At 49.3% G+C, this 13152-nt stretch overlaps 1 protein-coding gene across 1 annotated transcript; it reads right to left on the bottom strand.

The window, feature by feature from the left end:
* Window positions 1-9215: 9215 nt before the first annotated feature.
* Window positions 9216-13146, bottom strand: Mtfp1 (mitochondrial fission process 1). The gene is made up of 3 exons (XM_010603785.2): window positions 12481-13146; window positions 11874-12106; window positions 9216-10886 (listed from the first exon to the last, which is right to left on the bottom strand). The coding sequence occupies exons 1-3, from the start codon at window positions 12943-12945 to the stop codon at window positions 10814-10816; spliced, it is 771 nt and encodes a 256-aa protein (XP_010602087.1). The 5' UTR covers window positions 12946-13146; the 3' UTR covers window positions 9216-10813.
* Window positions 13147-13152: the final 6 nt, after the last annotated feature.

The raw sequence follows: 13152 nt of genomic DNA, 5'->3' as shown, positions 1-13152 counted from the left end.
CCAAAAAAAACAAAAAAAAAAAAAAAAAAAAAAAAAAAAAAAAAGCTTCTGCACTGCAAGAGAAACCACTGACAGTGTGAAGAGACAACTCACAATGTGGGAAAAAACTTTTACTAGCTATTCCTCAGACAAAAGACTGGTATCTACACTATATAAAGGATTTTTAAAAATCAGACCCCTCAAATTTAAAGACCCAATTCAAAAATTAGCATCTGAAATGAACAGACATTTCTCACATAAAGAAGTAAAAGCAGCAAATCAACATATGAAAATATGTTCAACATCACTGGTCATTCAAGAGATGCAATTGAAAGCAACACTGAGGTTCCATTTTACTCCAAAAAGAATAGCTGCTATCAAGAAATCAACCAAGCCGGGCGTGGTGGCACACGCCTCTAATCCCAGCACTCAGGAGACTGAGGCAGGAGGATCGCTGTGAGTTCAAAACCAGCCTGAGCTAAATAGTGAGTTCCAGGTCAGTCTCAACTATATAGTGAGACCCTGTCTCAAAAAAAAGAAAAAAATAAATCAATAACAATAACACAAATTGGCAGAGTTGTGGGAAGAAAGGAACCCTTCTCCATTGTTGTTGGGAGTGCAGACTGGTGCAACTACTGTGGAAATCAATATGGAGATACCTAAAAAACCTAAAATTAGCAGTCCCATCGGACCCAACTATTCCTCTGCAGGGTATCTTCCTCAAAGAATTAAAAGAATCATACCATAATATATATATGCTTACCCATGTTTATAGCGGCACAGTTTGTAATAGCTAAAACTTGGAAACAGTCCAATTGCCCATCAACTGGCAACTGGATAAAGAAAATGTGTTTTGTTTTGTTTTTACAAAATGGAGTATTACTCATCCCTAAAGAATGAGAAACTAGAGACATTTATAACTAAATGGATGCACATTGAGGACATATTCTTAAGTGAAATAAATATGAAACACGTGTGTAAATACTGAATATTTTCTCTGGTGTGAGAGACAAAGTATAAATGAGGATCAAAATGTATAATAGAGCAGGGTGTGGTGGCGCACGCCTGTAATCCCAGCACTCGGGAGGCTGAGGCAGGAGGATTGCGAGACCAGCCTGGACTACATAGTGAGTTCCAGGTCAGTCTCAACTACATAGTGAGACCCTGTCTCAAAAAACGAAAATATAAAATAGATAATGTGAAATAGGGAAAAGACATCCAAAGGGGAAGGAAAAGGGAAGTAGGAGGGGTTAGGGAAAGGAAAGAAGGGAAAAGAATAAATATGAGAGGGCCGGGGATTCAGCTCATTGGCTCCGCTGCCTACCTCACAAGCACAAGGTCCTGAGTTCGATCCCTGGTACCAAATAAATAAATATGCGAAAAGGAAAAAATGAAAACAAAGTCATTGTAAATAGGGAGAGGTGGAGGGGTTAAAGGGAGGACAGGGGAATGGGGAAAAAAATAAAAACCAAGATGTATCATGTAAAGGTACAAGATCCCAGTGAAGGATGTCATCATATTGTACACCTGAAATGTACCAAGACACTTAATTAAAAAAAAAAAAAGAAGAAAAAAGAAATGAGCCTGCTGATACTGCTGGCTCTGAACGCCCTGCTGTGGTGTCTACACTGGGTCCTGGAGGCCATCAGAGAAACGCAAAGCGTCAGGACAGAGGAGGGACTTGGGGAGATTGAGCTGACAGTGCCATCGGGTCAGAGGCATAGAGCACTTAAGGGTTTCTCCAGCTATTTGTTCACACAGAGCAGAGCGCAACAGCCATCCTGAAGTGTACCTCTGGGTGATCAGTGATGTCCTCTGAATAAATTCTCAGGAGTAGAACTGTAATTATCATACCTGGATTAGTCATCAGATGGAACAATTCAAATCATTTGCCCTTGAAGCAGATGTCCGTTGCTACAAAAATAATAAAATAACAAGCAATATAGCCAGCTGCAGTGGCGCACACCTGTAATCCCAGCTACTGGGGAGGCTAAGGCAGAAGGATCAAAGTGCTAGACCAGATTGGACAATATAGCAAGATAAATAAATAATCAGGACTGGGGGTGTACCTCAGTGATAGAATACTTTCATAGGACTCATGAGGTCTTCAGTTCAATCCCTAGGATGATGATAATAATGATAGTAACACTGATGACAATAATAATTATTTATTATTATTATTGTTATTATTATTATTATTATTATTATTGCCAATATTGGCCGAGCTCTCACTGGCTGAATGCTTTTCCAGTCATTTCCCCATAAGCCTTACAGCTGGTTCCGGTAATTAAGGAGAACTATACCTTAAGGAAACCAAGGCTCGGAAAGATCAGGTAACTTGCGCAAGGTCATACAGCTTGTGAGTCAACTGTCCCTGACCTTGGGGGTCACGGGATGGAACTCAAAAGGCATAGAAGCGCACCTGGGCTGGGACAGGTAGTGGGAGGCCGGGCCCCGTGAGAGCTTGGACCAAGTCCAGGAAAGGACCTAAGGATACCCATCTAATGACAAGGTCTGCAGATTAAATTAGCTACGTCTCAGGAAGTATTTAGGACGGAAGTTGGTGCCACCAGCAGCAGTTCACTAACGTGGGCACGTTGGGAGGTGCTGTCCTCTTGTGGTGACTGTGAGCATTACAGGAGGCTACCCCTTTCCGCCGGATCACCCATTCATTTCTAGCTGGCTCCAAGACCAAAGCTACAGGCCCGACATCTCTCTCCCCTCTGTCCAAGCAGGTCTGCTTTCATGCAAGGGGTCACTTCTCCTGTCTCCCTACCCATCAGCGGGGATATTTCAGGTTAACACAGAACTGACCATCACTGCCTGCGAAGAGGCTGGCCGGAGAGAGCTGCTGCCTCTACAGGGCCACTGTGTTTGCAGGAGACATTGCAGCTCCATGAATGGCCCTCTAGTAGGGTTGCCAGATGAAGTAGGAGTATGCCCAGTTTAATCCCCTGCGGATGTCTGGGGTTCACCAGCAGTGCTATCAGCCTTCTGTGGGGTGGGACTTGCCCTCTTTCTGCAGGCCTCCTGCTGCACTGGCCCCTCTGGGAGGGGAGCTTGCTGGCCAGGTCTGAGCTGCAGGTGCCTGAGGCGTAACGGCAGCCTCCACCTGACTCTCACGATAGCCTCCCACGAGGGCACTCAGGAGTTCTGGAGCAGTTCCCGTGTGAAGGAACTGCCTGTTTTCCTTACGGCATCCCCGTGGCAGCCAACGGCTCGAAGGAACTGAGAGGTGAGAGCACAGGACTGCAGCAGACCTTGGTCCTTCTCTTCGGCTCTGCTCCAAGCCACAAAGCAGGACCCATCTAGGCAGCCCAGGTGCAGCCTGGCGGGCCAAGCCCATCGCACCGAGGCAGCCTGCAATGGTAGTGGGTGATCGGTGAGACAGAGGTGGGAGCTCCGGAGTTAGAGCTCTGCTCTGAAAACCTCGGGCAAGCTGGCAGCTAGTTTCCATGCCCGTGACCTTAGAAGACCCTTAACCCTCTAAGCCTCCTTATTATAGTAAAGAAGAGTATCTGGGGATAGAAAAGGGAGGGGAGGGGAAGTAAAAAGAATCAAGACGTGTTATGTTTGTCTTTGGGTTTTTTTGTTTTGTTGTTGTTGTTGTTCTTTTTTTTTTTTGGTTCTGGGGATCAAACCCAGGTCCTTGCGCTTGTGAGGCAGGAGGCAGAACCACTGAGCTAAATCCCCGGCCCTGTTTTTGTTTTTGTTTTTTTTTGAGACAGGGTCTCACTATGTAGTTGAGACTGACCTGGAACTCACTATGCAGCCCAGGCTGGTCTCGAACTCACAGTGATCCTCCTGCCTCAGCCTCCCTAGTGCTGGGAGTACAGGCGTGCGCTACCATGCCTGGCTCAAGACATGTTATGTACCTTTACCAACTCCCAACAATGAACGTAATCAGTGTGTACAGCAAACACATACTAATAAAAAATATTGTGCTTTTTTTAATTTTAAAAAGAAGTATAACTACACTCACTGTAGATTGTTAATAAATGCTTCTCTCTGCCACCTGCCTGCCACAGGATGTGCTGGGGCCTCCATTTTTCTGTTTGATCCTCCCAACAGCCTTCCTCAAATTCCTATGCAGTAGATGCAATCAGTCCCAGTTTATAGATGAGGAAAGTACGGTTTGAGGTCACATAAGCGCATTTGAACCCCACTACATTCATCTCGCGGTATCTATGTAAGATTGGTTCCAGGGCAATGCCCCCCCAGCCCTCAGGATACCCAAATCGGCAGACATTCAAATGCCTTGTGTAAAATGCCATAGTGTTTGCATAGAACCCATATGCGCCCTCCTCGGTCCTTTAAATCATCTCTAGATGGTTTATAATACCTGTCAACCCGTAAATGCTACATAAATAGTTGTCATACTGTATTGTCCAGGGAATGATTACAGGAAAAAAAAAGCCTGTATGTGTTCAGTACAGATGTGATATTTTTCCCAAGTATTTTCCATCTGGGCTTGGTTGAGTCCGCAGGCTTGGAATCTGTGGGTACGGAGAGCGAACTGCGCCCCGTGTCCTCTCCCTCGTGAACAACACAGAGTGGGAACCATCACCTGGACCCCTCCCTGTCCCTGCTGTCCCACTGTCTGTCTTTCCAGGCTCTAAATTAGCTTCTGTCTTTCACACCAGGGGCTTTTATTCTCAGCTCACCAACGCTGCTGACACCAGGGACCCTGTTCGTGACGGTGTCGATGTCTGCGTTGTCACCCACTTCCCTGGCTTGGGGGCCAGCAGGGCCTGAGGAGGCCCCTGGATTTACCACCGGAGATTTCCAATGAAGATCGATTCGTTCCCTCGGGACTTTGGCTCTCACGACCTAAGGCAAGGCTGAGAATGAGGCCGGAAGTGAGGGACGGGGCCTGTGTGGGCCAACTGGATTCAGACAGCAGAACGGTGACAGGTCCGAACTGTCCTCCGATCCGCGGCTGCCTGGGGGACGGCAGAATCCTGGCCTCTCTTGCTCTGTCCCTTAATGATTGAGGGGGCCGCCTGGGCCAGAAGTTGTCTTTTTATTTTCCTGGTACTAAATTTCACCCAGGACCTCATCCGAGTGCTCTACCTACCAGAGCTACATCTCCAGCCCCTTTTATTTTGAGACAGAGTCTTGCTAAGTTGCTATTAGGGTTTGTATCAAGGTGCACCCCCTCCCACAGCCTCAGGAGCTCACGGGCAGGCCCTCCTCAATTTTGTGTTTTAGTACATATGTGCAGTGCATGATGACCACACTCCTTGTGGGGAGTTGGAACATTTCTCAACGCACCGGATTCTTCTAAACCCCTTCCACCCTCTCCCTCTCCTTTCCCCCATCTCGAGATCCCCTCCCTTTTGCAAAAGATCCATCTCCCTGCTTTCTATTATCCACCTTTTCTTTTGCTCTTTATATTTTGGGTTTCGCGTATAAGAGAAGCCATGCAATATTTTTTTTTTTCATTTGAAAACTTTCTCACTTTTATTTAGGATGTTTTTTTTTTTTTTTTTTTTTTTTTGGTACCAGGGCTCGAACTCAGGACCTTGCGCTTTCGAGGAAGGCGGCAGAACCGCTGAGCTAAATAAATCCCCGGCCCTATTTAAGATTTTTGACAGTGAAGAATTTGTAAACTGTCATTAAATTCTGTTTGCTATACATAACCATGCATTTCCAAACAGGGTACACATTCCATAGTACAGTAACCATTGAAATATATAAAATAGTTTAAATTCTTACTAAAAGATTTGGATAAAATACAAAACATCCTTGCAACAAAACTGACAATGTAGCTTAAATAGCTCATAGGATTTTTAAAATGCCTCCCGAGGGCCAGGGATTTAATTCAATGGTTCCAACACCTGCCTTGCAAGCACAAAGACTCGAGTTCAAACTCTGGTACCCCCCAAAAAACGTCTCCTGAAAGAAATGACCGTGGTCATAGAGTTAGGAAGGAACATCACACCACTAGAAGATACGGCCTTCTTTCACGTCAGTCTGTCACACTTCATGACAATGACTCTGAGCTACAAGAAAATACAGTGTGCTCTTCGGAAAAAATGAAATGAGCCCTCTCCCAAAGTCCTGAAGAGCTTTTCAGAGAGCATAACCTTCAAATGGATAAAGGTCATTTCCACGAGGTGTTCAGGGATTCCCCTATACTACAACACCCTCCTCGACGCTAAATACAAATCAATAGAAACACACCTGCAAAGCTGATTCTCTCAATCAAACGTTTGTTTGCCACCACACCCGGCTACTAGCGGCATTGCATTCGGATGCAGAGGTTTAACCCGTGCCCTTCTGGATGAGCCAAGGCAGAGACTCCGACTCGGGGACTTAATGGCCATTCTCTGCCCAGCGGGCTGCTGTCATTGCTGCTGCCTCCAGACGCTGGTTTGTTTTTGTTTTTGGTACCGGGGTTCGAACTCAGGTCCTTGAATTTGCAAGGCTGGAGGCAGAACCACTGAGCTAAATCCCCAGCCCCGGATGCTGTTTTATCTTGAGCCTTCTGCACACCGTTGGAGACTGTTGCACGGTCCTTCACTGATAAACCCAGAGCAGTTTCTAACCTTCTCTGGAACATCTTGTCATCTAAAGCCATTCTTTTTTTTTTTTTTTTTTTAAGAGGTTTTTCTCGTAGTTAAATGGGTTGTCTTGCTTTAACTCTTTTGGTGTTGTTCTGGATTTTTTGTTTAAAAGCACAATTGCAGCAGGGCTGGGGATGTAGCTCAGCAGTTCAGTGGCCTGCCTTGCAAACGCAAGGACCCGAGTTCAATCCCCTGTACCAAAAAAAAAAAAAGTACAGTTGGAGAAATAAAGTAATCGTCACTGTTGGAACCCTCAAACTGCAACTGACTGGTTTCTTTTTTTCCCCCCATGAAGTTTATTGGTACATTAGAAGCAAACAATGCAGTTACATTTATCGTTGGGATCTTGTATGACGGGTTTCCTATTTCGGTGGCCTCACAGGGTGCCCCACGGTCCCTGTTAAGACTCTGCAGCTCTCAAGCTCTCCTCTGCGGCCGGTGAAGCCGTGCACCATTTTAAGCGTGTGTCTGATTTATTTCCCTTAACATCTCCGTTCACAAGGTGCATCCCCTTTCCTGCAGATGACCTACGTTTCCCCTTCTTTATGGCAGGAGTGCTTCTTTGTATATAAATACCACACTTTATTTATCCAGTCATCTGTTGATGGACACATGTGCCTCTTCTGAGATTTAGCTATCATGAATTGTGCTGCTGTGAACATGGGTCGGCAGGGCTTTCGAAAGGCGATAGAGCTGTGGGGACTCTGTTACAGGGAAACAGGATGTTAGGGTCTGGTCAGAAGAGAGGGCGCACTGGGGTTGTGACCTGGGAGGGCTCCTCCTTCTGCCATCTCTTCCTGGTGGCCATGACGTGAGCTGATGTCCTCCTCAGCAGGCCGTACCTCACGCTGCTTCTGCCCTGAAGCCAGCTGGCTATGGACTGAAACCTCTAAAAAGCACGAGCTAAAATAAACCTCTCTTTCTTTAATTTATTGGTGCTCCGTATGAACGGAAGCCCAGGCTTCAAACTTGCTTTGAACTTGCGATCCTCCTGCCTCAGCTTCCCACGTAGCCAGGGTTACAGCTGTGCACCACCGTGACTGACCATAGATTGCGTTTGATTTACTTGCACATCCTCTTGCCTGTGGGTGAGCGGCATGTGGACAAACTGGCAGGGGCCAGAGCCAACTGTCAGCGTCAGCTTGCCGGGATTTTGTGAGCTGCTGTCAAACACAGCCATTATCGAAAGTTAAACATTAACGGAAAGAAATGAGGGCTGGGGAGGGCAGGGGGATGGGCAAACAATGAGAGCCAAGATACAGCATGCAAAGGTACAAGATCCTGAAGATGAATGTGTGTGCCTAAAAAGTGCCAATAAACTTACCAAAAAAAAGAAAGAAAGAAAGAAATGAGGGCTGGGCACGGCACACGCCTGTAATCCCAGCATCCTGGAGGCTGAGGCAGAATTGCTGCAAGTTCAAGGCCAGACTGGGCGACATAGTGAGTTCAAGGCCAGCAAGAGTTACAGAACAAAACCCTGTTTCAGGAAAAAAAAAAAAAAAAAGGATATAAACTTTGTTTTAAGGAGACATTACTCATTTAACAACCAAAAGCCAGGCATGGTGGCGCTCACCTGTAATCCCAACACTCGGGAGGCTGAGTCAGGAGGATCGCTGTGAGTTCGAAACCAGCCTGGGCTACACAGTGAGTTCCAGGTCAGTCTCAACTACATAGTGAGACCCTGTCTCAAAAAAAAAAAAAAAAAAGAAAGAAAGAAAAAGAAAAAGAAAAAAGCGCAAGGTTCCAAGTTCGATCCCCACTAACAAAACAAAAACAAAAACAAAAACCAGTAAATATTCAAATGCTGCTTCCTAATTACCTGGCTACACTTTACTACCATGTATACTCTTGAAGTTATTTATATCTATAGCAACCAACCCACATCCACAGTTTTAGTTATCCATGGTCAACTACGGCCCACAAATATTTAACAGAAAATTCCAGAAGTAACCAATTCACTTTATTATTATTGGTGGTGGTGGTAAAGGAGATTGAACACAGGGCCTTCACAGTAAGCACCATCTCTCTTCTCATTTTTTAAAGTTGGAGACAGGGTCTTGCTATGACACCAAGCTGCCCAGGTTGGAACTTGTGATCCTCCCGCCTCAGCCTCCCAGAGCCTGGATTACAGGCGTGAGCTACCATGCCTGGTTCTAAAGCTATGTGGTGGTGGTGTTTCTTTGTTTTTGGGATGGGGGAGTGTTTTGTTTTGTTTTTGGTACTAGGAATAAGAATTGAACACAAAACCTTCACTGAGTTACATTCCAGCCAATTCATAGTTTTAAATAAATTTAATCACAGTATGTATATTTTTATAATTGTTCTGGTTCATTATTGTTATTAGTTGTTAATCTCTTACTATGCCTAATGTAAATTAAACTCGGGCCAGGGATGTAGCTCAGTGGTGCCGCCGCCTGCCTTGCTAGCGCAAGGACCCGGGTTCGATCCCCGGTACCAAAAAGAATCTATAAATCAAACTTAATCACATGAACATATAGAACACAGTATATGTAGGGTTTGGCACCATCTGCAATTTGAAGCATCCTTCAAAGCACCCCTCGAACGCGGGGGCCCCAATGTACCATGTCTGCTGGGAGTCACCTGTCCCAGGTAGGTTCAATGGCTTTGCCTTGTCAGGAGCAATTACGCCATGGGCCTCGACAAGTCGGATTCCCCTGCCCAAGGAAGCCGGTGGCTCAACGTTTATCAGCACCCACTGTCCTGGTAGATGTGGCGCCCTCCCTCTGTTCCACACCCACATCCTAAGGATCAGAGAGCCCAAGGGACCTGGCGGACCTCAAAGCCTACAGACTCGGGCCTGGTCTTCTCTTCCTTCCCCCAGAGCAACCCGCTGAGGAGACCAAGGTGGTTTTGGCTGTGACCCTGCCCGGCTGCAGCCCTCCCTCCAGATTTCTTCCCACGTCTTTGGCTGGATGCTTGGGCTCAGACCCTCCAGGCTTCCCCCGGCTCATTCCTGTCCTTCATTTCTGTGTCCTGCCACCACATCTCCCATCTGTCCCTCAGGCCCGGATGATGGCAGCAGCCACCCGGTTGTCCCTTGCTATGGTTTGAGGGTGTCCCCCAAATTCTAGTATTGGAACTTAACTCCTCAATGCCGTGCGTGGGAGGTGGGGCCTATGGGAGGTGGTTGGGTCACGGCGGCAGAACCCTTGTGAATGGAGCCCCCTTTTCTGGCCTCTGCACACACCCGACTCCACATAAGGTCCTCGCCTGAAGCTGCGAAGATGCTGGTGCCAAGCTCTTGGACTTCCCAGCCTCCAGGACCATGAGCCCACATAAACCTTTATTCATAATAAAATATCCAGTCTCAAGTCTTTTGTGATAGCAACAGAAAACAGACTAAGACATCCTTCTCCAAGCTTTGCTATCTGGCCAACCACTTCTTAACCAGTCCAACACAGTCTAGAATCTTTCCTGGGGCAGTTGGTGATCTGGGTGACACCCTACTGCCCCTTCCATGACACCCTTCTCAACTCCCCACCCAAACCCTCATTTCAGAATTTCTGTCCGTTGTGGTTCCTTGGATCTGATGTTTCTCCTGACTGGACCTGCTCAGACACTGGTCCCTCCTTGGGATGCTCTTCCTTGCTTTCCCTTACCTGTTCTTGCAGGCCCAGGAAGCCCTCCCCTCTTGCAGTTTACGTCCTCCAAGAGAATCCCTGCTCCCGTCACCACATCCCTGTCCCTCCCCCCACAGAGAAGAAGAAAACTCAACTTCTTAGGGGTTTATTGGCTTGGCCAGCACCTGGCTCAGAGCTGTCCTGCTTTAAGCCAGACTCCAGCAGCCTGTGCACCAGGGTTGGGCTGGCTTGAGAATCTGTCCTGAGGTTTCCAGCTGCTATACTCCTATGTTTCTCCCTGAGTATCTGCGGTCATCCAGCCATGCTGCCATGAAGTGACTCAGCTGAGTAGCTGGGCATCCTGGTATCCAGCTTGCCAAGTGATCCTGGGCATATTCCTTGCCCTCCCTTGGCCTCAGGCTCCTTATCCTCCACGGGAGGATTAACTTTGTCATCAAAAGACAGAGGCAGACCCAGCCAGGTCCACTCTGCTCTCAGTACGATAGATTCTATGGAAGTTGATGCCGTCAGGCCCAAATACAACTACTGCTCCTTGAGATCTTTATCTCTAAGTTCTGTCCAGCTCAAATCCACTCAGGCGCCAGGGCCAGGGACTCCTGGAAGCCAGACGTCCACACTCCCTGGCAGAAGGGTGCCAACCCAAGGACCAAGCACCAGGTAGAGTCAGGAGGAGCTGGACTTCCCCACTGATGGGTAGAGCTTGCGCAGGCTGGAGTCCAGGAGGAAGTCCACCGACCTGTAAAGAGGGTGCAAGTGGTGAGCAGGTAGCTGGGGTGCTTATGAGCAATGAGAAGGCAAGAGACCAGGGACAGGAGAAGGACGAGGAACTCCTGGCTACAGGGCACAAATGACATCGGATGGAGATCTACCTCATGATGCTCCTCCCACTCCGGGCTCTTGGGAGAGCCACACTCAAATCTAGAATAACAGCCATCTTTTCTTTATCCCGTAGAGGAAACTGAGGCATAAGAGGGTAAAGGACTGCTTCTAGGACCCAGGGGGAAGTCACGTTCCCCAGGAAAAGCCTCCTCCTACCACTCTATTTTGGTCTAGCTGGATCAATACCCATCTCTAGTTCTAAGAGCAGGCACATGACTCAAGCCTGGCCAATCAGAAAAGGAAAAATGGCTCAGAGGTGGACATCTACTCTCCATGAACCAATAACAGCCTTCTTTGGGCTTTTTGCTATCACTGTTACAAAGCCTCTGACAGGAACTGGTAAGGTGGTGGGAAGGAAGCTGGGAGCTGCTGGGCGCCATGTCTACTCCCTCAAGGGAAAAGTGTGCAAACCAAGGAGCACCTCAGGGCGGACAGGAGAGCAGGAAGGGAGACCCGGATCCCCGTGACATCACTTGTGTTCCTAGATTTAAGCGTGCCCGAAAGTAATCCAGCTTCGCTTAACTGCTCAGTGTGAGCTGTGCTTCTGTCACCAGTACCCCCAACCCACCACGCTGGGATGCAGCTGTTCTCGCCCGCCTCTGGCTGCGGCGTAACACCAGACCTTCTGGAAGTTCGCTTGTCCTGTGTCCCATATACCTTCCAGCTTTCCCTCCTGCAGTGCCAAAGTGCCTGCTGGATGATGTGACGAAGTCACAGACTCTCCTTTTGGTGTCGGGAGCCCTGAGTTCCAGTCCTGCCTTGCTGTCGCTACCCCGCGCCACACTCCTCTTAGAGCCTCCCTACCTGTGGAGCGGGCGGTTCCTGAGGCCAGGAGGGCACCTACCTGTCGATGGGGTGAATGATGACGGGGATGGCCAGGAGCCCCAGTGCGGTGGTCGTCCACTTGCGGACGGCCAGGGGCCAGCGGGTGGCGGTGCCCAGGACGTGGAGAGAGGCAGCACATACACGGTTGATGGTGAAGCCCGGAATGGCCACGGAGGCCAGAGCCTGCCACACAAAGGTGTCCACCACGGCTACCGTCACCCTGCTGCTGCGGCTGGCTTCGGGGCCTGGCACCTGGGAAGCATAGACACTTGACCCAGCGGAGGAAGAGGCAGGAAACCCTGCGGACAGGATCACGAAACCGGACCCCGCAGGAGGAAGTAGCCAACGCGAGGGGACGTTGGGGCATAAGGAACTGCCCCAGGTTTGGGCTCCAGGCTGGACCCTTCAAGGCTGAGGGAGGGGCACCGAACACGTGCAGGAGTCGGGTACTGACCGCCACTTCCAGGAAGGGAGGCTACCGTCCCACGAACTAGAGTATGGAGTCCACTGGGCCAGGCCGTGGGGACGTGACTGTCCCAGGGGGACTTTGGCCCATGTAAGGCTGCAGAGAGCGCCACACCCAAGGCGCGCCCGAGTGGGCGTTGGGAAGGTAAACTAGCACTCACCTCTCCAGCCTTCTTGCCTTTGTCAATGGCATCGGCCAACACGTAGGAGCTGGACACGCCGTAGCTCAGCCACACGACAGCCCTGGGCACCAGCGAGCGGAAAGCCTCCCCCACTTCGTTGGCATACCCTGGGGGAGGGACCGTAATTCTCAGCTCTGGTCCTTTCCACACGGCGGCGCCGGAGAGAAAACTGGTTCTCGTCCCGGCTGCTACACTGCACCTGCTGAACCTCGGCAAGGGGTTCACCTCTCTGGGCCTGCGTTTCCCGGCCGTGAACGACAGCCACCCCGACTCTAGGGCCGTAAGCGGGAGGGGTGAGCACACAGTCACCACGATCAGGTTCCTGGCTGTGTTTCCTAGCCTTAGTTCTGGGAGCCTGATCTCAGGTCGGCCAGAGGTGGACGAGGGGCGTCTCCGCGGACCCCACACTGCCCGTGTGCCCGGCCTTCCTGGGTCTTCTCTCATCGGACTTACTACCTCCACCGGAAAGGAAGGCCGTCCTGTTCCGCCCCGTCTGCTGGGGAGGAAACAGGCTCACACTGCTGGATCGAGAGCCCATCCTTGGGGAACCGGCCGGCGGAGACCCCCGGGCACGAGAAAGCCGTGTGACCTTGGGCAGGTCCCTCGCCCGCTCTTAGCGCTGCCGCCTCCGCCCCGGGCAGAAGGGGGTCC

The sequence above is a fragment of the Fukomys damarensis genome, unplaced genomic scaffold (assembly GCF_012274545.1).
Source record: "Fukomys damarensis isolate Sample0158 unplaced genomic scaffold, DMR_v1.0_HiC HiC_scaffold_12, whole genome shotgun sequence".
Lineage (NCBI taxonomy): Eukaryota > Metazoa > Chordata > Mammalia > Rodentia > Bathyergidae > Fukomys > Fukomys damarensis.
The sequence above is the reverse complement of the archived record's forward strand: the minus strand, read 5'-3'. Positions and strand labels throughout refer to the sequence as shown.

Coding starts and splice junctions, on each gene's coding strand:
- Mtfp1 (XM_010603785.2), bottom strand. CDS start 12,945: ATGAGAGAAGACCCAGGAAGGCCGGGCACACGGGCAGTGTGGGGTCCG. Junction 12,107..12,480: donor AAGGCAAGAAGGCTGGAGAG/GTGAGTGCTAGT, acceptor TATGCTTCCCAG/GTGCCAGGCCCCGAAGCCAG. Junction 10,887..11,873: donor ATCATTCACCCCATCGACAG/GTAGGTGCCCTC, acceptor CCCTCTTTACAG/GTCGGTGGACTTCCTCCTGG.